The sequence below is a fragment of the Emys orbicularis genome, chromosome 1 (assembly GCF_028017835.1).
Source record: "Emys orbicularis isolate rEmyOrb1 chromosome 1, rEmyOrb1.hap1, whole genome shotgun sequence".
Taxonomy (NCBI): Eukaryota; Metazoa; Chordata; order Testudines; family Emydidae; genus Emys; species Emys orbicularis.
The window spans coordinates 249,907,904-249,931,680 of record NC_088683.1 but is presented as its reverse complement, the minus strand read 5'-3'; the positions used below and the strand labels follow the sequence as shown (position 1 = coordinate 249,931,680).

The 23,777-nt window shown below is 45.5% G+C and overlaps 1 protein-coding gene across 1 annotated transcript in view; it reads right to left on the bottom strand.

Annotated features, from left to right (window-relative positions):
- The window catches only part of NPAS2 (neuronal PAS domain protein 2), a 92,050-nt gene that overhangs the window by 22,203 nt on the left and 46,070 nt on the right, over positions 1-23,777 (bottom strand). Inside the window, exons 8-15 of the mRNA XM_065408342.1 lie at positions 21,344-21,426; positions 19,800-19,906; positions 17,999-18,146; positions 15,279-15,360; positions 14,116-14,257; positions 10,760-10,869; positions 10,469-10,561; positions 93-239 (exon numbers count right to left, since the gene is read on the bottom strand). Coding sequence (XP_065264414.1) covers positions 93-239; positions 10,469-10,561; positions 10,760-10,869; positions 14,116-14,257; positions 15,279-15,360; positions 17,999-18,146; positions 19,800-19,906; positions 21,344-21,426 — 912 coding nt within the window. The remainder of the gene's footprint in view (positions 1-92; positions 240-10,468; positions 10,562-10,759; positions 10,870-14,115; positions 14,258-15,278; positions 15,361-17,998; positions 18,147-19,799; positions 19,907-21,343; positions 21,427-23,777) is intronic.

The window sequence follows — 23,777 nt, the reverse complement described above, 5'->3', positions numbered from 1 at the left end:
CTCTGAAAATAAAATGAAAACAGCCCACACTAAGAAATACAGAGTCTGAAAACGATCTGTTTGCCTCTTGTGATGACACTGACATTACTCACCTGTATACTGGAATCCTGGACCAAGCAGAGCTGTTCCTGTATTTTATGGAGCTCTTCCTGCTGCCACCGAATGTTGGCCTGCAGGATCAGAGTTCGCTGCTCCAGCTGTTCCTTGATAGTCTGGAACATGTTAAATTGTGCCGAGAACTTAAAAAGAGAAAACAAACAACCATGTGTCTTTCTTGTCATTATGGTAGGAATTGTGCTCTGTGCTATTGTATTCTGTACAGGTTTCTTGTTTGCAAAATGTAGTCAATATATATTTTTTATATATGCTAACATCTGGACACCATAGAAACTTCTTTTCTATTTTCCATCTCAGGCATATCTGTTCAAATGATAGAGCTTCATCGATATTACCTGATTACATTGATCTCCTCCTGAAGGGGGTTCTTCGTTATCTTATTAATCATCAGATGGTACTTTAGTACTTAAGTGTCACCAAAAAGTCTTAATCAGATGAGGAATTAGTGCAATACTGTGTACCAGCCTATAACACTGATGAGCAATCTCTAAAAGATAGTATCATCCCACAAAAGTAAGTTTAGGAGCACTTTGGGTATGTCTACACTACAAACACTACAGTGGCTATGGCACAGCAGCTACACTGCTGTTGCATTGTAGTTTAGAAACTTGCTACCGCGACAGAAGGGATTTTTCTATCACTAAAGAATCCGTCCCTGCCCCAAGAGGTGGTAACTAGGTCAACGGAAGAATTCTTCCATCAGCCTAGCCGTATCGACACTGGGGCTTAGGTTGGCTCAACAGTGTCTCTCAGGGGGTGTGAATTTTTCACACCCTTGAGCAACATAGCTAGGTCGACCTAAGTTTTAGGTGTAGACCAGGTCTTGGTTTGGAGTGTCATATAGCCCAAATGAGTACACTAATAGTAACAGTTCCCTATTTTTTTCAAGTAGAAATGATGGCGTTATATCAGGTTTTTCTAGTGATTTTTTTGGTACCATAATGAGATTTCCAGTTACATTAGTTGTGAACACCTTCTGTATTTATACCCGAGTGGTATTCGGAGTTATTTTAATGTTTTTATTATATTACTTTCACACATGACATAACAAGTTAATAGCTGCCATCAACTCAATAGAGGGCAGTTCTCAATATTATATAAAACAGAGATCACAGTAGTAGGATTCAATAAGAGCGTAAATCATCAAATATTAGAATTACATAGTACAATGTGAACTCATTCAATAGTTGCAGAAGATTTTAGCATATGATAATAAAGAAATACTTTTATTTAGCTGGTGTTTAGGGTAGGATCCAAAGCCCATTGAAGTCAACTGAAAGATTACCACTGACTTCAGTGGGCACTGGCTCAGTTCCTGAGTGTTCTTTATAAGATGAGTTCATTCATATTCTAAAAATAGGAGCAACATTTTGGAAAAAGCTACAGGGTAACATTTTAAAATCAGTAAACTTTTCCATAATGTGTATCTCACACCTTTCTGAAACATGCAGTTCTACCTGGGGGAATCTTTTGATTCCCATGGTTCAATCAAAGAACACTTTGCTTTGACCAAAAGACATTAGAGGTTAAGATAGTGGGTTCTTTTAAAATGGATATGTGCTACTGGGCAAAAAGATGTCAGTGGCTGGATCCTCTGAAATTAATGGTGTTGCACTTGCTCACACCATGTCTGAATTCCACCTACTTAATGACAGAACTATGCTGCTGCCACATAGGCCTAAGAGCTCCCAGCAACTCAAAGGAAGTCATCAAGGGAACTAAAAGACACATTTAGCTTTGAGCATATGTCTGAGGGAATAATCAATTTTCGGAACTGCAGAAGGTGGGGTTTTTTTTAAACTGCATATATGCTTGTTAGGTCATGCTATGGGACTAACAAGTTAACCAAAGCCGCACAAAAGAGAAGAGTAGGTTAAAAATATTGTAAGGGAAGAAACAATGGAAATTGATAGCAAATTGATTTTGTTATTGGGACGTGAATCATCTTGCCAAAAATGTTAAGTTTGAAAATGTATCCAATGCAAAGGACAAAACAAAATGATTGTCTGAAGACTTGTGCTAAACTCTATTGTAATTAGGTCAAAACTGTTTAAATTTTTTGTAGCTGGAAATTTGGGGGGAGGGGTAATGGAATATGTAACTGTCTAGACAGATTCACTGATGTCAATGGTGACATTTCTAACTATATTTTGTAACGTGATAAAAAGGGGTCTATAAAAGATCCATAGATTGTAACACAGCTTGGGTCAGGGTGAGTGGCAGACTGGACCCCAGTATTGATGAGCGTCACCTTTTTCTGTTTGTGCTCTGTGATCTTAGATGCCTCATCTTTGATTAATAAACCAAACTGAGCCTGACCATTTGATAGAACCCATTCTTTACAGTTCCAAGGGGTGGGGGGAAAGAATCAAGGGGCAGTCTGGTATTGGTGAGTCTGTACGGCATATTGGATTTCAGTGGAGCTATGCTGGTATACCAGCTGAGGATCTAGCCTATGATATTGAGATTTCATTCACAGAACTGCTTTGCTTTAAAGCAGTTCCATATGTGAAGGGAAATACCTCCTCCCCCATATTCCCTCCAGCAAATATCTGAATTATCCATGTAAACTTTCTGAAGGGGAGACGGGAAAAGAACTTTAAAATGATTTTCCTTTGTATTTACACATATAGAAGGGGAGGTAACTTTCCACCAAATCAAAGGTCACTGTTCAGAGAGATTTCCTTGCCCCAGTAATCCTCCCATCTTCTCATATTCATTTAGTATGTTCTATGTTGAGGTTAGTTGGCAGTCCTGGAGAGCTCAGAAATTGGGATATTGGGACATCCCACTTTCAGTTGCTGTGAGAGATTTCTAGTCTCCACATTGACTTCAGCAGGAGTGAGGAGTACTCAGTGCCTTGCAGGATTGGTCCCAGGGTGCTAATTGAAGGTAGGCAAATATTGAACCATGTGTTAAGTTGAGTTTTCCCTAAAGCATTGGTATCCAGAACATTTTTGCCTTTCAACAATAGCCCCATCACATTAAATCCAGCACCTCTGCTCAGCTCGAAAACAGACTCGAAATTCCTTAGAGGGCAGGACTAGCTCTAACTCTTATTCTATCCCAAATAGAAAATATTAACCTGACTCATGGGTGAGTGCAAACCTCTGTTTGGGGAACAAGTTAAGTGGCTCCAAAAGAGCATCAAACTCCACTTGCTCAAAGCTGACCCAATGTTTCTCTGGATCCTCTTGGTACTATGCCATTAGGGAGTGTAACTATGCTATCCAGCAGTACGTGATTGGATTAGGCAAAGCTAATCCCTGCTCCACCATGGATCTATAGAGGTGGGTTTGTTTTTTAAAACTCACTCGTGGAAACTAGTTCCCCCATATGAATTCTATTACTGAGGCTTGAAACTCCTCTCAGTCCTTAAAAGGCACCTTTTCTATCAGACAGTTTTGAAAGAAAAAACAATTTTCGGCAAACGGTTCATTCCGACTGCCTAACCAGGCTATAAAATACTCAGTCCAATTCACATGGACTTTTTTTAGATGCTTTGGGAAACAAATGTGATTTTCCTCAAATAATTTTCTAATAAATAATTTGTATGCCTAGATATTAGTTTTAAATTTGTTGTAGAAAGTAAAAGCCAAAAGACATTGCTTCTGATTGAAATAAATTATCAACATTATTTTTAATCAGCATGTTCTCATATTTAGCTAAATTCACTTTTAATATTTCATTCCATATTTTCCTCTTTGTGTTTCTTCTTTTACTAGCACATTTAAACAAAAACAATTAGCTGGTTTGTTAAACATGTGTCACTAAAGGCCGAAGTTTAGAAACACTTTTTTTTGTTCAATTAATCTTTCTGCCATCCTGTGATTTAGTGTAGAAAACAGAGTTATACTACAGCCTAGCAAAGGCACCTACCAGGAAAAGGTTCCATTGTTTTCCTAAGAGGATAGGCGAGCAGCCTGGAACCTGTACCTTACAATATTTACCTCAAGAGCTCTTCAACTAATTAGGAAACAAGCTGCAACCTTATAACAAATGATAGAGCTTAACTCAAGGCATTCCAAACACTATTCTAACTATTTTAACTATTTCACTCCATGCATCTGAAGACGTGGGATTTTATCCACAAAAGCTTATGCCCAAATAAATCTGTTAGTCTTTAAGGTGCCACCAGACTCCTCGTTGTTTTTATTCTAACTCTAACATCAGTGCCTGATTAAATTACTGATCTCACTGTAATAATTCTAAGTTTCTGTGGTGTACTCAGAAAAGTGAAAATCACAAAGTACCAGTGTTCCAGACAATAATAAATAACAAATATGGCTAAATGTGAAAGACAAAATCTGTGAGATATCTGGATGCAACTTATCATCATTTTGTTCACGATTTGTTGTGTTAATATGAAAGACAGCAACACTTTCTACTCTTTCTTTCTCCTTTTTAGTAACATCTGTGCATTCTCAGACACAATAATGACTATTATTCATTCATTAGCATGCACTGTGTTTTGGTGGGATTTTTTAGAGCATTACTGTGAAAAAGACAAATCAACTAATATGTTAATAGATAGGATTTGTTTTTTAAGATGATCATTTACATTCAAACTACATTCAGTCATAATTGTATTTTAGATTTCATTTTAAAAACCATAGGCTAACAAGCAGGTCAGACATAAAACTGTATTTAGGCCAGGACAAAAATATTTGTTTAAAATAAAGTCCTCATAGGCAAAGCATTTAGAGTACATCTACACTGCAAAAAATCCCCTGTGACAGTGAGTCTCCAAGCCCAGGTCAACTGACTGGCTCCTGGGACTTGTGCTGGCAGGCTAAAAATAGCAGTGTAGACGCTCCGGTTGGAGCCTGGGCTCTGAGATCCTTCCCCTTTGCTGGGTATCAGAGTCCAGGCTCCAGCTCAATCATCTACAAAGATATTTTTAGCCTCACAGCGAGAGGGTGAGTCAGTTGACCTGGCTGAGACCTGTTGCCGCTGGGTTTTTTTTGGTGTGTAGACATACCCTTGCACACAGGCGCCAGTGGTGCAAGTAAAATCCATTTCTTACCAGTACAAGCAGGGGCACTAGCTAAGGGAGGCACGTGACCTCCACACGTGACCCTCAATGTGATTCCTCACCACCCTGCCCCCAGCCTGGGGCCCCCATGCTCTCCCTGTCTCCACATCCATCCCATTTACCTGGGGCAGGGGGGCTCTGTCCTCCTCCTGCTACGCCGGAGACTTCAGGGCAGGGCTGTCCCGGGAACCGCAGCGGGGAAAGGAGCAGAACCCCCAGACCCGCCCCCTGCCCTTCCACGGAGCTGCGTCTCCGTCTTCCCTCTGTGTACCACAGCAGCAGCCAAGCCGGAGGACAGGGCTGGGGGGCGAGGCTGGGGGTGGTACAGTCGCCAGAGAAGCTGCCGGCGTTCCGCTCCTTTCCCCGCTCCTGCCCCTCCCAGCAGGGAAAGGAGCAGAATTCCCAGCCTTGCCCCCCCAGCCCTCTCCTCCGGCGGGGCTGCCGCTGTGTCTTTCCGGTATGCCATTCCGGCTATAAATATCTTGCTGATATGGCGTACTGGAGCGTACCGGCCTACTTGCACTGCTGATAGGCGCTGACTTTTGGTTTTGCTAGTGGGTGCTTCTGAAGAGGTGTATGTGTTTTGGGGGGGAGAGGAAGGGGCTCTGCCAGTTTTGGGGGGAGGCTATTTTCAGCATATTTATACACTTCTTTCATATTCTAGTTATTGAATATGTGTTTATCATTGGTATCTTTACTATTTTAATAATGATTAATTTTTTATGAACAACATAATTACATTATCATGAATTACAGTATATTAAAATCATTGCAATCACCTACAAGCTGTCTTCATTAACGTTCCAGTTTAAAGACATTACGTCTTACTGATGCTTTCTAGACGAAACTATCAGCAATCTTATTTATATCTAGTTGCCTAGTATGGTCTTGATGCATATTAAGGACAGCTACATTATTCAGTTGTGTCTGTCCCATTGATGACTGGAGATAATTTTTAAATCTTCTGAAGCTGGAGAATGAATGTTCCACAGTTCCGGATTATACAGGCACAGTGAGAAAGATTCTTATAAATTTGCAGTACTATGGAAGCATAGTGCTTCCAGACTACTGCAATGACTCTTTCTTGACGGGTAACATCTAATTTAGACCCCATCATTTTGTATATGTAGTTGGGATTATATTTTGCCATGTGCATTACTTTGCATTTAACATTGCATTTCATCTGCCATTTTGTTGCCAAGTCACTCAGTTTTGTGAGATCCTTTTGTAACTCTTTGCAGTCAGCTTTGGACTTAATTTAGGGTTACCATATGTCCGGATTTCCCTGGACATGTCCGGCTTTTCGGTGCTCAAATCCCCGTCCGGGGGGAATTTCCAAAAAGCCGGACATGTCCGGGGAAATAGGGAAGCATAAGCCAGGGTCCGCCCGGCCACAGCACGATCTGCCGGGTCCGCAGCACAGCCCAGCCGCCCTGGCTACATTGTAGCGAGCTCGGGCGGGGGGGGCTCGGGCTTCCCCCGCGGGTGGGGACCCCCCGGCCACTGGGGGACCCTTCCTGTGGCCCTGTTGCCCCGCACGGCTTGGAACCCGGCACCGCGGGAGCTGTTTCCGGCGGGGACAACAGGCCAGGGAATGTGCTCGGCGGTGGCAGGAAGGAGGCTGCGGCCAGGGCTGCAGGGACCCGCACCGCCCCGGTCGCCGCTGAGTGTCTGAAGCCCCCACCAGGCAGAGGCTGCCGGGTGAGCGGGGAAGCAGGGCAGGCGAGGGGGTGCAGAGGCTGCAGGGCGAGGAGGAGCAGGGCAGGCAGGGGCATAGAGGCTGCAGGGGCAGGGGCTGCAGGGGAAGGGGGGGCGCAGAGGCTGCAGGGCGAGTGGGGAGCAGGGGTCTCAGAGGCTGCAGGGGCAGGGGGGTGCAGGGGCTGCAGGGCGAGTGGGGAGCAGGGAAGCACTTAGCAACCCCCAACCAAGATCAGAGCGGGAGGGAGAAGGGGGAATGCAGGGTGCTCAGAGGAGGGGGCAGAGTTGGGGCAGGGACTTTGGGGAAGGGGCGGGGCCGGGGCGGGGCCGGGGGTGGGGAAGGGGCAGAATTGGGGCAGGGGCAGGGCCAGGGCCCCCGTGGAGTGTCCTCTTTTTTCAGTGCTGAAATATGGTAACCCTACTTAACTAGCTTGAGTAATTTTGTATTCTGTGCAAATTTTGCCACCTCACTGTTTAACCCTTTTTCTAGATCATTTATGAATATGTTGAACAGCACTAGTCCCAGTACAGGCCCGTGGGGGACACCACTGCTTACCTCTCTTCATTCTGAAAATGGACCATTTATTCCTAACCTTTGTTTCCTATCTTTTAACTGGAGTGCCTGGCAATGCTTTCAGGATCATCTAATGATCCTTAATTTAATTTAATGACAGGCCTTTTGTTATCTTAATCACCCTGCCTCTGTTTATAAACAAACTCCCTGCCCCAAGGGTGGAAGCTGAGAGCAGCACAGAACTCATCACATTCCACACTGAGGCCTTGGCTACACTCGGGACTTCACAGCGCTGTGAAGTGCGAGTGTAGTCGCGCCGCCAGCGCTGCGAGAGAGCTCTTGCAGCGCTGTATGTACTCCACCTCTCCGAGGGGAGTAGCTTGCAGCGCTGCGAGCGAGCGTGCAGCGCTGCAGGCTCTGATTACACTGGCGCTTTACAGCGCTGTACTCGCTGCGCTCAGGGGTGTGTTTTTTCACACCCCTGAGCGCAGCAAGTTGCAGCGCTGTACACCGCCAGTGTAGCCAAGGCTTCAAGCTCCGTCTGGGTCTAGGGCATGTGCTGTGAGCAGACCTCAGGTATGAAACTCTGGGGGGACGGGGGTCAGGAACCACTATGGCTCATGGGTGCTGAGCACCCCCTATTTTTTTCCGTGTGTGCTTGAGCCCCGGAGCACCCACACAGTCGGCGCCTATGCCCTTGCAGCCCAAGTCTAGTTTACAGTAAGGTTCTGGCCATGGGTGGCACGTATCGTAGGCTGGGGGGGGGGGGGGGGCTATACCTCCCCAAACAGCCCAGCATGGCCCCACCCACGCTCCACCAGAAGGTCCCCTCCTGCTTGCCCTTCCCCCTTGGCCCAAACCCAGCCCAGGCAGGCCGGCTACTCCTCTTCAGGGAAGCAGGCTGGGGCTAGGGCGGGTGTGGCCGGGACTTGGGGTGGCTGGGGCCGTCCAGCGCTGGGGAGCCCCCTGGCACTCACAGGGGGAGTGGGCTGCCTGCCCTGTGCTCAGGGGAGGGGAGAGGTTGGAGGGGGATACCGCGTGCCACCTGCCTGGCATGCTGGGAGGAGGGGGACTGGTGGCTGCGGGGGGGGTCTGGGCTCTGGTAAGGGAAGGGGGGCAAGGCTGGCCGGGGGATAGCCTCCCCGAGCCAGCAGGTCACCCGCCGCCCATGGTTCTGGCAGTGTAAAGAGATCTTAAAGTGGATGGAAATTTAATTTGGTCATTAGAGTAAAGAAGAACCAGACCATAAGTTTTTGTTGCCTCTAGCAGAGATGTGACTTCCTGAAACAGATATAGAGTAAAACGTTGTAGGAATGCAGGAAGACAAGAAATAACTAACTCTTAGGGATTGTCTGCAGTAATGTGGGGACACTAAGGAAAGTTAAGGCGAATCAATGTGCATAAGTTAAAGTGCCTTAAACCCCCACGTGGATAACCTCATTCAAGATCAAGTGGCCTTAGTTCTCTGTAACTTAATCCTCCTTGCTACCTTTTCCTAGAGATCTCTCTTATGTAGGGTGAAAGTGACAACAGCCTGACCTTAGCCGTGGTCTATTTGCAGCCCTCACTGAAAGCATTAATGAGTGAAAAAGTCCTGCCCCTTGGGCTTTTGCAGAGGTACTGTAATGATTGGCTGAGCGTAGCTGTCCAAAAGATGACTGCTAGATAACAGTGTTGAGACAGGTTTGCTTCCACTTAATCAAACTTCAGCCAGTCCATAGGCATTCTGGTACCGAACCAATAACTGACCTATTAATCTGTGGCAGGGGAAAGAGAGGTGAGAGTTGTAGGAAGGGAAGGCAAGGCAAGCTGAGGAGAGGTAGATGGTCACATTGTATTTTGTCAGTTTTCTCTTGGTGAGATCTTATGTGGAGAAAGTGGAGGTAGGAGGAGGGGAGGGTTTGAGCAGTATGTGCAAAATGTGACACTCCGCTGTACATGCTTCTCCTGTGGGGAGAGGATGAGAGAACAAATATTTGTCTGTCAAATTGCTTAAGGCATGACTGGAGAGTGCTCAGATATTATGGTGATGGGCATGGTATAAGAACCTGAACAGAACAGAACAGAATAGATTATACTCTGAACTGGAGTGGAAAGGAATGGAATTGGGATCCCAATGAGATGAGGTGGGACAGCTGGGGCTGGTGGGAAACAAATAAGGAGGCATCTCCTCTCTAGATTCACTTCTGAAGGCAGAGAAGAAATGTGAATACAGAAATTCAAGAGGGAAATATACTCAAATTTATATAAAAATAAAATTAAATAAATTTGTTTCAAAATTTATTTGAGACTAGCAGACAAGAACATCTGCAAAAGAAAATTAATGCTAAGAGATGATAAATTGGGTTATTTACTGATTCACTATACGCTGGTGTGGAGTCATGGAGGCAAATTAAATTTAAAGGAGAAATGGGATTTTGTTATTTTAAATCAGTGGTCCTCCAGAGCCTCCTGGGCATAAGCTATAAGGGAACAACATATGCTTCTTAGAAGGAGTAGAGGTGTGCGACAGAGCCAGGAGAGGCTCCATCGCTGGGAAACTGTGGAAGGACAGAAACAATGTTATGAGAAAACACAGTATTGAAATTCTTTATTCCTTCTAATCAAGTACCAAGAAAACCTGTATTGTTATTAGACCTGTTGGATATTCAGAGCAAAAACCAAACCCACTTCTGGGATCCATGCTGGTGGATCCCAATGGAGGAGTTAGTCCCTCATGTGCATCAACACTGATATGGCATAACTCAGGGAATGGGACTTGTTGAATTTGTGTTTTCTTTGATGCTGGTTCTCTCTGCATCATCAGAGCAAAACAAATATTAAGGGTCTTTGTAAAAGAGAGATTAATGTTTTGTTGTTTTTTAAAAACCTTCTCAGCAACAGATTGGTAGATTTAAGTGCGTGCGTGTGCGTGCGTGTGCGTGTGTGTGTGTGTGTGTGTGTTTAGAATCCAGAGGACATTCCCACTATAAGTTTTATAGCCTGTGTAGTTTTACGACAAAATTACTTGAGAGGGTCCCTATATTCCTTGCTTTGGTTGGTGAAGTGGGAAAACATCATGAGATGGTTAAGTAACCTATTCCAGTTTCAAGCCCCCAACTAACCTGTGCCATAGATGTAGGCTGATTTTGCAAAGCTGCTTGGGCCAGCAGCTGCTGTGGGAGAAGCTCACATGATGGCTGAGAAGGCAAAGACGCCTAGGTTTAAAAAAAATAAAACAAACTTTATTCATATGCATGGCTACTTTAAATCTCAGGTCTTCTCCTAATGTGACTGCCTTTGCATAGCTCTTTCTTTATTTGATGAATTGAACCTGTGGCATATTTTACATGTGACTTTTTATCTAACTCCTACTTGTAAATTCCATTTATTTTGATGCCCATTTGTAAACCTACCTGAATAGTGACAGGTTGACTGAGTCTTTGCATGGATGAATCCTGCTGTATGCTGGGTGTTCTTTGCAAGGAGGGAACATTAGACTCTGTGATCAGTTTTGTTGGTGAGGCTGTAAGAGAATTTTTTGTTCGTATTTAAGAATAATCACCATATAAAATTAGAATGATGAGATATGGTTGGTAATAATATAGGCATGGGCGGCAGGTGGAGCCCCAATTCAGGGAGGCTAGCCCCGGCTCCGCCCCTTCCGCCCACACCTCCCCCCTCCCGCAGCTGGAGCCCCGAGCACCCTGCCCCCGGGCCGGAGGAGCCCCAGGCTGGCCGGAGGCCCAAGCACCCCGACCCCCTCGGCCGGAGTCCAGGGAGATTACTGATGAACCTGGGAAGCTGGATATCACATACTGTTTCCTCAGTCGCATGGGGCATAATAAGTAAAAAAACTTCCCCCCAAAATCCCGCAACTGGGGCTCCGGCGGCCACAGCAGCACCAGGGGAGGCAGAGCCTCCCCTGGCCTATTATACCCACTGCCCATGAATATAGGGTCTGATCAAACTCCAGCTGGAGTCAAGGGGAACCAATGATTCCAAAGACAGTTGACAGCTGAGAATGAGGATCCACACAAATGTTAAGGTATATATTGGACCAGACTCAGCCTGTGCTCCATCCAGTGCAGCAAAGGGTCCAAAAAGGTGTCCCAAAAGGGCAGGTGAGGGTTCCTCTTTCATAGGTGAATCTCTGGCTGGAGTAGAATTCGCATAGCTGGTTCTATGGCACTCTGTTCCAGCCCACATGACAGGAGGTTGTTTACCAGGTGTGTCGGGGCACGGCTAAAGGGCCTTCAGCTCCAGTGATCCTGGGCCATCAGAACGTCAACCATGGGCTGTTACTGCTGACCGAAGTCAGAGTGGCCTGATGCTGCTCTAACTCAGGAGTTATCCAATTTTTTCCCCCTGAGGCCCACCTGTGCAGCTGCAATAAGCACTGCGGCCCGCTGTTAACATGCACCTGTCAGGGAGAGGGGCACCGCAGGACATGCACGGCCCCTCGCCTCAGCAGGGGCCAGAGCCAGCGAGAGGGTGAAGGGGCAAGGCAGGTGCTCTCACAGACACTCCCTGCCTGGGAATGAGGGAAGGGCTCGGGGGCCACCAGTGCCAGGCAAAGGCAGGCGCTCGGGCCAGGCCCGGCCATCACCTGACAATCCAGATCACAGCATTGTCCAGGTGGAAACAGAGCAACACTGCCGAGCCCTGGTCTTGTGGGGATGGGGGTAGGCACAGGGCCAATAACCCAGGGAGCCCAACAGCCATGGATCATGGGGTGCAGTGGCTCGGAGCAGGAATGGCCACGAACCATCCAGCCTCCTCCAGCTGCCCTGGGAGCTGCTGCCTCTCAGGGCCAGCCCCTTCTCCTCACCCTGCGCCCATCACCCAGTGGCTCTGTTTTGCCCTCTGCCACCCACCTAAGATGCTGGGCTCCTCCAGCCCTGGGTGGGGGCCATCGCTGGCCTCCAGTCCACCAATATATACAGTTTAGGGGGGCACCCGGGACTGTGTCGTGGCCCATCTTTGGTCCATGGCCCACAGTTTGGGAACCCCTGCTCTAAATGATGCCCTCAAATCTGGAGAACACAAACCTAGTATTTAAAGGCACCTTTGTGCCACCCCTTGGGTTCTGCCTCAGGAGTTTATGGGATACATAAGTGTGTGCAGGTATGGGGTCTGAGCAGGGCCGGCTCCAGGCACCAGTGAAGGAAGCAGGTGCCTGGGGCGGCCAATAGAAAGGGGTGGTAGTCTGTCAGTTGTTGGGGTGGCACGTCCAGGTCTTCGGCGGCAATTCAGCGGTGGGGGTCCTTCACGCTGTCTCTTCCTCTTCGGTGGCACTTCGGCGGGAGCTCAATCGGGTTTTCCTTTTTTTTTTTTTTTTTTCTTTCCGCCGCTTAGGGCAGCAAAAAAGCTGGAGCCGGCCCTGGGTCTGAGTGCATGTATGGGAGTCTAACTTACACCACTTCATAGATTTTAAGGTCAGAAGGGAACATTATGATCCTCTAGTTTGACCTCCTGCATAACACAGGTGATTGAATTTCATCTAATAATTCCTGCATCAAGCCCATAACTTCTGTTGGAGCTAGAGCATCTCTTTTAGAAAGATAGCCAATCTAAATTTAAAGACTTCAAGTGATGGTGAATACACCACATGCATCAGTCAGTTGTTTCAATGGTTGATTACCTTAACAAATCTGTACTTTATTTCTAGTCTATATTTATTTAGCTCTAACTTCCTGTCATTAGAGCTCATTATACCTTTGTCCTGTTAGATTAAAGAGCCCTCTATCAGAATTGTTCTCCCCCTATAGGTACTCACACCCCATGATCAATTCACTTCTTAGTTTCTCCTTGACAAGCTAAACAGATTGAGCTTTTAAAGTCTTTCACTGTAAGGGATGTTTTCCAGACCTTCAATCATTCTTGTAGCTCTTTTCTGAACCTCTTCCAACTTTTCAACACTCTTTTTTGAAGTGCAAACACCACACCTGGACACAGTAATGGGGATATGGTCTTACCAATGCCTGATGCAGAGGTAATACCACCTCCCTACTCCTACTCAGAATTCCATTTGTACTTCCAAAAATTGTATTAACGCTGTCAGCCACAGCATTTCACTGGGAGTTTGTATTCAGTTGGATAGCGATCATGACCCTTAAATCCTCTCAGAATCATGGCTTCGAGAATGCAGTCCCCCACTCTGTCAGTGTGACCTGCATTCTTTGTTCCTACGTGTATCACCGTGCATTTGGTTGTACCAGTGGTTCTGAAACTGTGGCCCGTGGGCTGCTTGTGACCCAATCAGCATACAGCTGCGGCCCATGAGACATCCTAAGGGCTATACAGGTAGTATTGGATACGACCCACATAACACATTGTAGGCCGCATGTGCCCACCATAGTAAATAGGTTGAGAACCATTGGGCTTTACTAAAACCTTATGCATGACTTCTGAATTTAGCCTTGAGTTTCAGAACTTTCCAGCTGATGACCTTACTAACTTCCAACACAGTATAATATCATAGCTTAGAACTGTGCCTAGCAACTGTAAATTTCATCTCCATAGAACTCAACAGCAACAGGCTTCATAACTAGCCTCCTTTATTCCAAAGACATGGATGATTACATCAGCCCATTTTACCATCTTCAATTAAATACATTCCCGTCCATGGGCGATGGAATTAATGGACATGTCGTCAGCACCTTCAGCATCTCACCAGTAACTACTATACCACCAGGAATGATAATTGGGGTAATTTAGCTAATTTTAAAATAAAGTATTGATACAGTAGCTCCATAATAACATTACTTACATGCAGGGTCAGACATGGGAGTGTTGGAAGATTTGCGTGAGCTTCTAGATGATACAGAGGGTGTCCGACTAGTGTTGAGAACTGAGACGCCTATTTCAAGCGCATTAAAGTGCAGTTCGGCATTCAAGCCTAAGCCACTGTCCTAAAATTTAAAAAAAAAACCCATCATATTACATCTGACAGGGTATGGTGTTCTGTCATGTATCTAACAGTACTTGTAGGGTCAGATCTTCAGCTGGTATAAACTGACTTCCATGGAGCTATTGCAATCTACAGCAGCAGAGGACCTGGACCAGAATGTCTATGACATCTACTTCTGCTATACCTTCCAATTGCATATGAATGAGCTTTTACTGTTGTGGAAAGACCTTGCAAGCTATTGCCCTATTCAATTTTAGTCCAGTCCTTTGAGTTGCAGAATCTCTTTCTTCCTTCAGTGGTGAGTGACAACACCCAGAACCACTCAGCAATGCACTAAATTGGACCCTTTGTTCTTCAGATAGTACGTTTTGGACAGGTTCAGACATATGCATGTCAGTGTGTAGTTAAGGATGAGTTGGCAATTTCATTTAAAGCCTGTTTTTCAGGTTGTAATACATGTGACTCTTTGATCCACTCTAGGCAGGAATTTGGCAGACAAATCAACACAGGAGTGAATTTTTCCTCCTAAAATTGGCTTATCTTGGTATCACCATGTGTTGATCTAGGGAGATTTCAGATGCTTTTTGTGATATATTACATGAAAGACTCAGGTATTATCATGACAGGGTACTGCTTATAAATAACTTTTGTACACTCTGCATTCATATGCAGGATGCAGTATTCTTGTGCATGAAAAACAATCTCAAGATGATTGTTCCAAAAGGAATCTCACTCTTAGAAATGGTCTCTCTAGGTCAAATCGTAGCATGTTGGCAAGGAAGCATGGTAAAGCTTACAATGCCAATGCCCGGGCTTTGTTTTTCACCACTCTCTCTGATCTCTAAGTTTGTCCTTTTATGCTCATCTCCAGTTCACTTAAATAATTGTTCAAGAGCTCAATGAATTCTGGAGTATAAAATTCAGGTAATATGTCTAGATCAGCATTGCTACTAGATCTTTGGAAATGTTAACACAATGGGTCACAATTACTGCATGTTTATGAAAAACATATCTGGTTATACCTTTAGTGCTGAAGAAACAACTTCTGAGGGTGCAGCTTCCAAGGCCAGTTCTTGTCTCCTTTCCACTCGAACATCTGCATAACTAATTGAAAAATGTAATTCTACATGAGTAACATTTCATTATTTTATTTTATAAAATGCATTTTAAACAAACGGAGCAACATTATATGTTATTGTAAATCATTACGTGATAAATGAAATCAAGTCACATTTAATGCATATGATTTGAAGGACTGTGTTTTTATTTTCAATTTCTGCTCAACCCGCTCTATATATCCATTCACAAACAAAACATTTGTTAAAAAAGCGTTAAGGCTGAAAGTGTGTTTCGTTGGAGTCCAACCAGGGCCGGTGCTACCATTTAGGCAAACTAGGCGATTGCCTAGGGCGCTAAGATTTGGGGGCGCCAAAAAGCGGTGCCCCCAATTTTTTTTACAGCGTTCCTACGCCCCCTCCCCGAGCGCGCGGTCGCCGCTCCACTTCTCCCGCCTCCCAGGCTTGCGGCGCCAATCAGCTGTTTGGCGCCGCAAGCCTGGGAGGGGAGGAGAATTAGAGCGGGGGCGGTGTGCTCGGGGATGAGGCGGAGCAGAGGTGAGCTGGGGTGGGGAGCTGCCGCACAGCTCCCCGGGCCAGGGGGGTGGGGAGCTGCCGCGGGGGTGCCTCAGGGCGGGGGGGAGTTGACGCAGGGCTCCCCACCCCAGCTCACCTCTGCTATGCCCCCTCCCCAAGCACGCCGTTGCTGCTCCACTTCTCCCGCCTCCCAGGCTTGCGGCGCCAATCAGCTGTTTGGCGCCACAAGCCTGGGAGGGGAGGAGAATTAGAGCGGGGGCAGCGTGCTCGGGGAGGAGGCGGAGCAGAGGTGAGCTGGGGTGGGGGGAGCTGCCGCGGGGTGCCTCAGGGCGGGGGGGGGAGCTGCCGTGGGGGTGGTGCCTCAGGGCGGGGGGGGGGGCGGGGGGCGGGGAGCTGCCGCAGGGCTGGGGGGGTGCAAGGTGGAAGTTTCACCTAGGGCGCGAAACTTCCTTGCACCGGCCCTGAGTCCAACCCAAAACAATGTTACAATTTCTTTACAAAAGTTCCACACTTTAAAAAAACCCAAATATTAGAATGTCAGGAAATGAAAATTAAGTGTTAAGTTAAGCCTGTTCCCCCACTGCCACATAAACCTTCATCACTCACTTCCACCCCACCCCACTCTTAAGCAGGCTGTCTATCGGCTGCTCTGCAGCCCTACAACCCCATTGCACTGAGTGCTACAACTGCTCCTAGCACACCCCTTACACTGGATCCTACGGGGCCTGGGCAGCATCGGGCCACTTACAGCAGCCCTATGATTCTCCTGCCTAGCCTACTGTGACCTCTTTATGCTCCTGGAGTGGGGTGTCGGGGCTGGAACAGGGGACAGAATCAGGACCTCAGTGGCTTGTGATTGTCTAAGTCCCCAAAACATCAGAATTTTATTTACTCTGAAATATGCTTGAAGCTTTTTAATTTTCTTGTTCTTTATGTTAACACTGTGTAGGAAGCTGGGAGTGATGCCTCCTCCTTATTGGGGTCTGTTTCAAAAGCAACACTGGAAATACCCTGTCACCTACACTGCATTAACACAACACAAAAGCTGTATTGTACTATTTTATACAGTTGAATGTCCTGATTCTCTGTTCCAGCTGAGCAGAGGGGATGGGGATGAAAGGTAGCTTTAAGCCAAATTTGCAATTCCCCTATTTGCGAGCTGGTCAACTGCTTTAACCTACTCCTAGTCACCCCTGGCCCCAAGGGGCCACTCCCCCAGCCAAGAACAGCTGGAATGTATCAATATTGTGGCCTCGCTCTCTTTTCTTTAGCCTTGGTGCTTGTGTCAGATGCTGTTAGAGAGGCGGCCTACTGCCATTACATTTGCCATACACCATGCATGGATGATCCCTATGTAACACCGACAGACCCCAGTTGTCAGCAGGCGGGATCGAACCTGGGGCCTCTGGATCTTAGTGCATCAGCCAAAAGCCATATGACTGTAAAGCAAATCAATCTCTCTCTCTCTCCCCCTCCCCGTGGCACTAGATGGGACAGAGCACCACACCCAGGAGGTGTGTGGTTACATACTTCCCCTAGCTAAGGAAGCACATCCCAAGCTTCAGAGACTCCCAGATGAGCCCCCACTTATAACAGTGACAGACCCCAGTCGTTGGGATCGAACCTGGGGTATCTGGAGCTTAGTGCATGAGCGTCTACTGCATGAGCTAAAAACCACATGGCTGTTAGCTAAGGCTGTAGAGCAAACTCATTAATCTCTCTCTTTCTTGGCCTCAGTGCCAGTAGATGGGACAGAACACCACACCCAGGAGGTGTGTGGGTTACACCTAGAAGAGGGGATTCTCCAGTAGTTGTAATGTGATACTTCACGGCCCCTTTCTATCGTAGGATTGGCACAAAGGGGGCCAAATGCAACCAATAATCTGGCCCCCGATTTTAAGAGTCTGATGACTGACAAATAAATTTTGTTCTCATATGATACATGCAGCATGAAGACAGACTTAACCTGATCATATTTGTTTAATGAAGCTTATTTTCTCTACAGAATTCAGACTTCATTTTTGTTATGTGAAAGACTCTTAAGCGGACTTTATGAAATCATTAAAATGTCCATATGTTCTTGTGCTTTTAGGTCCCTAGAGTCTGACTTGATTACAATGGTGACAAATATAATTACGTCTTTTCCCTACCTTACTACGGTGTGTGTGCATACAATGAACTCTGGCTTGGAGTTCCACTGATGGTAGGTGATATAGTAATGGGTCTGCAGCCAGATCCACTGCTGTCCTTTGGTCAAAAACCGGTAACAACAAGACTTTCCCTTGCCAAACTGCATCACTGTTAGTAGAAAATGGACACTGCATATAACAAATTTTAAAATGTGAAAAATATCTTTTAAAAAGTTTCATAAGAAATCTCTCTGAGATTTATGGTAAAAGCACATATCATGTATGTCACCAGGTATCCCTTTCTGAAATTTTAAATATACAACAGTATACTTATAAATAGCACAAATATGATGAATGCTAACTATGTCCATGTATTAATGTATTAATAACTACAACTTATATATAACTCTTTCTGTGTTCTAAGTGCCGGTCACAAATTAGCCAAATAAGCACCTGGCATTGATTTCTAAGACTATAATACTGTATGTGAAAGGCCTGAGTTCCATAGCAGAGAAATACAGCATATGAATGCCTTAAAAGGTGGACTAAATCCTGTGCAGACTTACACCCTGTGCAAATCCACTGGCTTCTATGACATAGTTCAAATCAGTGCAAAATTTGGCCTTAAGTCTATACACTGAGATAACATAAGGCATAGACGAAAATCGTTTGAAACTGAATGGAATTCCCCAGCCAGTCAAGATTTCAGAGATGACATGACTGAGGCCTGGCCTACACTATAGAGTTAGGTCGAGGCAAGGCAGCTAGTTACGTCAACCTAACTCTGTAAGTGTCTACCCTAAAATGTAGCTCCCACTGATGTAACTCGCCCACTACACCAACTTAATAACTCCACCTCCGTGAGAGGCGTAGCGCTTAGGTTGATGTAGCTAGGTCGATGCAATGTCAGTGTAGACTAGAGACTGCGTTCCTTACATCGATTGTTGCTGCCTTTCAGAAGCTGTCCCACAATGCCCCACACTGGCAGTTAAATCAGTGCAGGTGCTCCTGGTGAGGGCGCACACCGCCGACACAAGGAGTTTAGTGTGGATACGCAAAAGCGATTTAGTTACTGTGGTGATTGTACGTTGATGTAATTTAGGTCAACTTAATTTTGTAGTTTACACTTGTCCTGAATGTTTTAAACCCTCCTGGGCTAAATTCACCCCTGCTTTAGTTTTATTAACATCAAGGGTCTCACACTTCAATGCATTTAGCCTTCTATTTTAATGTCAAAATCCCAAAACTAATTTTGACTGAAGGTGTTCACTCCATAGCAGAGTAATAAGACTGAGACATTCCATCAATGCTATAAGCATTATTTGAATAAGATTGCTTGATTTTTATATTTCTTCACTTAGCAAATGGTGTTTTTTTAAAATCGTAATAGAATACATTTAAATAATCCCTGATTTTAAATATATATTGAACAACACCAGGGATAACAATCTGCAAAAAGTTTACAAAGTGTGACCTTCTCCAAGATGTGTGAGTTTACTGGAATAACAGAATGTAGCTCAAATCCTGGTTGCCTCACTCACGCAATGAGTCCACTTGACTGCTTGTCATTGGCACTACTTGTGTGAATAACAAAAGCAGGATCTGGCCTTCTAAGTGCTAAAGAACTCTAGGCCAAAGTCTTATCAGCTACCGCACAGTCAATCTGAAACGAGTCCACTAAAGTCAGTTCACAGGTTTATAGCAGTGTACCAGAGGTAAGAACCTGGCCCGCCAAGTTTACACCTATCTTAACTGAAGCTGCATTTTACTGAGAACAGGCATGCCAATGAATTCATATGAGCTTACATTATGCAATACTTACAGTGTTCATGGCACCTTGCTAAGAGTTCTAGGTCATCTATGTGGTAATAATCATAGCCAGAAGTACCCAGCACTTCAAAAGGCAAGTATCCTATAATAGGCGGTGCTCTGCATATGGGCACAGTACAAATTATTTCATCAAAACAATGAAACACACAGCAACTTTTCCTCTGGTAAATAGGAAATTCAGAAAGTCAGTTGGGCCAAATTCTGCTCTCACTTACACATGCGTAACTCCCACTGAAATCAATGGGCCAAATCCTGACTTCTCTGCTCTATGGGCAGGGAGCCCAGCTGTAACTCAGTTCCCTGGCTGGGTTCCACACCTGCAGAGTGGCACGGGCATCCTGAGAGAGGAGGTCCCACTGGAGAGCAACCATGGCACTGATCTATAGTAATTCCTTCCCCCCAAGGCACTGCCTGTGACTTCAGTCCCCATCCAACTGCCTTACATGGCAGTGGTGTCACCAAGGAATGGTGACAGGAGTAACGTGGTGTCACCCTGATGTTCCTGTTGTGGGGAGGCAGAGTCTCCTTGGCTGAGTTAGACCTGGAGAGACAGCAAAGGAGCTGAGCAATATCTCTCCCCACCCAGTGCCAGAGCTAGCTAGCAGCTCTTGAACAAAGTTGCCAGCCAGCTAGAGAGGTCATAGACCCGTAAGACAGAGATCTCCCTTGCAGGAAAAAGGTAACAGGGAAATGAGCCCCCAAGGAATGCCCAATATCCTCTCAAGAACCTGCTTTGAGGAGCACCCCCCCGTTCTCAGGCTTTTCCCTGTTTCTCCCCTGGGGCAAGTGACTTCATTAGAACCACAACTGTTCTAGGCAACAGCAGCTTCTATGGCTCCCACATGGCAAAGAGTACCCACTGAGACCAGAGGAATAGACAGGGAGATAACACGCATAAGCTTCTTTTCATTGTGGGCCTCTGCAGGACCTGAACATGGAGCGTCTGAGCAGCCATTTCACACCTCTAACCTTGCCAGCCCGACTGCCCCAAGATGGGTCAAACCAGCACAAAGCTGCCCTCCATGATCCTCAAGAACTGGCCCAATGGGAATTGCACACATGGCTGAATTTGGAAAGTAATATTTTCATGGCACATTTTTCTACAATGCACAGGTTACACACACACAAAAAACTCTATCCTCCTCCTGACTTTTTGGATTTATTACCTCTGATTTCTGGATTAACCAATTAGCTGTATACTAGTTGGAAATTGTTGTTCTTAGACTCATAGCCTACTGCCATTTTAATACAGATAAGGACTGGCTAATCAAAATACTCTCAGGGAAAAAAACCATTTTTAATACACAGTAGTTGTGTAATAAAGATTGATGAAAAAATAAATGCAGACAAAATCAGCCAGCTCCAGAATCAGTGAAATCAAACATCAGCTTTTGTAGCAATTTTAGTCATAACAGTGCTAATAACCAGGCTCTTCAAATTATTTTGATGTGAAGCATAATATTATTAGAATCTAGCTAATGAAAATAGCAGTAAATAGACACAAACAAAACCAAGTATGTTTTTCTGCTCACAAACCTGTGATCCAGAAATAAAAATTTCCATTCCAGACTATGTCTTGAAGTGAATTCCTCTAAAGGTTCTTCAACTATGCACATTTCCTGCATTGGGAAGAAGATCTGTTTACTAAGATTGTTAACTTTATCTCTCAGCTTCATCTGTTTCTTGTTAAATAGGAATACACAGCAGGTATGAGGAATATAATCAAATAGAAAGTACAGATGTCAACCAGTAATATTGAATAGAAATCTAATGTTAATACAAACTGATACTAACATTATTGCATAGGGTAAGAAAAGAATACTCTACAATACATGCCAAGTTAATAATCATTATTATTTCTTACAGTATATAGGATGTTATGTTTTTAAAGCACTCTACAGATATCAAGAGCACAACTGCTGCATTGTAAGAGCCCACATTAGAGGACAGTGCACAACCCAGGCAGGAACTCAGAAGGTATGTCTACCCTGCACTTAGAGACCCGCAGCTGGCCCATGCCAGCTGACTTGGGCTGAGGGGCTTGGGCTAAAGGGCTGTTTAATTGTAGTGCAGACATTCAGGCTCGGGCTGCAGCCCAAGCTCTGGGACCCTCCCACCTTGCATCCGAACATCTACACTGCAATTAAACAGCCCCATAGCATGATCCCCATGAGCCTGAGTCAGTTGGCATGGGCCAGCCGCAGGTGCCTAACTGCAGTGCAGACACACCCTAAGAAGCATTGTGCTTTTAGCAGGCACGTTGCCTCCAGGAGCCCTTAGCTGCTGTTGCACCCTTGAACCTGTGCTCTCTCCTTCTGTAGAAATTCAACACCACTGGCCTGTGTGAGAAGGGGCAGCACACCTCTGTGGATCAATCTGAGGTACGCATGTGGCCTCCTATATTACCACTGTATCTGAGCACTATGCAATCCTTTAATACATTCATCCTCACAGCATCCCTGTGGGATAGGGAAATACTATTATGCCCATTTTTCAGCTAAGGAACTGAAGGAAAAGAGAGAGTATATGACTTGTGCAAGGTGACACAGGAAGTCTGTGGCAGAACAGGGAACTGAATCTGGGTATCCTAAGTCCCATGCCCACATGCTAACCACTGGAGCATGCTACCTGGAAGCATAGTCCTTGGGTGTCCTAAGTGCAAGGACGGAAACTCTGCCCAGCCTTTGTACAGGGGCATAAAGAGGTAGGTTCCTTTCACCTTGTTCTCACGTCCCACTCCTACATGCATTCATACCAGAGCCAGGAACAACCTGGCCCTAATTCATTAAGCCTCCCAACGCCTATAGGAGCAAGTGATATTAATAATTAGTAAACATATTATGGTAGGTAGGACTGGGGCCTCTTTGTGAAAAAATAAAATCCCTGACCCAGAGCGATGATGGCAATAATAATATACTAGAGGGTTGCACACTTTGTTGCATCTCTAGGCAGACCTCACTGCACACACTAGGGCCTCCTTGCATTCTTCCATTCAACCCCACAAGTTCTCTGTGTTCACCCTCTCATCTCCTTCCTTGCAATCCACACCCCCATGCCTGGGAGGGGATGTCTCCCATGTCTGTGTGCTCCCATTCTTCTCCTTTGTGCCCACTCCCATTGATCAGATGTGGCATTTAAACGTTATCATGTTACAGACAAACAGAGAGAGAGCAGAGTGCTAGACATTGCTTTGCTCAATCAGAAAGATCAGTATTTTAGAGTGGGAAATTGAGACACAGATGTTAAATGACTTGTCCCAGGGCATAGCAAGTAAATTGAGGAGCCAAGATTTGTATTCAGCAGTTCCTGGCTCCCCGAGCCGTTTCCAGGTCACTTACAACACACAACCACTTATTATCATTGGCAGTTTATGTTAATGCAACATTAACGTTGAGTTTTAACTACACAAAGGAAAGGAAATTCAGAGTACTATTAGTAAAAATACTACTATTGCGGTTTATGAGAAGTATTCTTGCTTTTCCAGAGGAGACTGTACAGTCAGGGCTGTGAATCAGTCAAGAATGCCTTTAAAAATCCCTGTGCAGTATTGGAGTGAGGTTGAGCGACCAATGCTGTCAAATGAGATTTGTCTCAATTAGATTTCTTAACCTCAGAGGATAGGACAGCCGATACAGCAGCTTACATTTGCCAACTAAAGAACAGCAGTGGCTGGTGCTAGGCTGAATGCAGTGTCCCATCCTCAAAAAGTGAATTTCCTAGTGTCATGATGGGAGAAGAGTGGGAAGGGTCATTTTAATGCACCTATCTAGCCAACTGAGGGCATGGTGTCAGCATCTCTACTCTGCTGCTCCATCCCAGTGTTGGGAAAATACAGCTAAGGAATGCCACACTAGGCATCCTAACACCCAAGTGGCATCCCCTGATTGCATTTCCCAGTATAAAGAAATAGATATATCACCATTTCCATCAACCCTGCAACAGACCAATAACCCTACTCACTGTATATAGT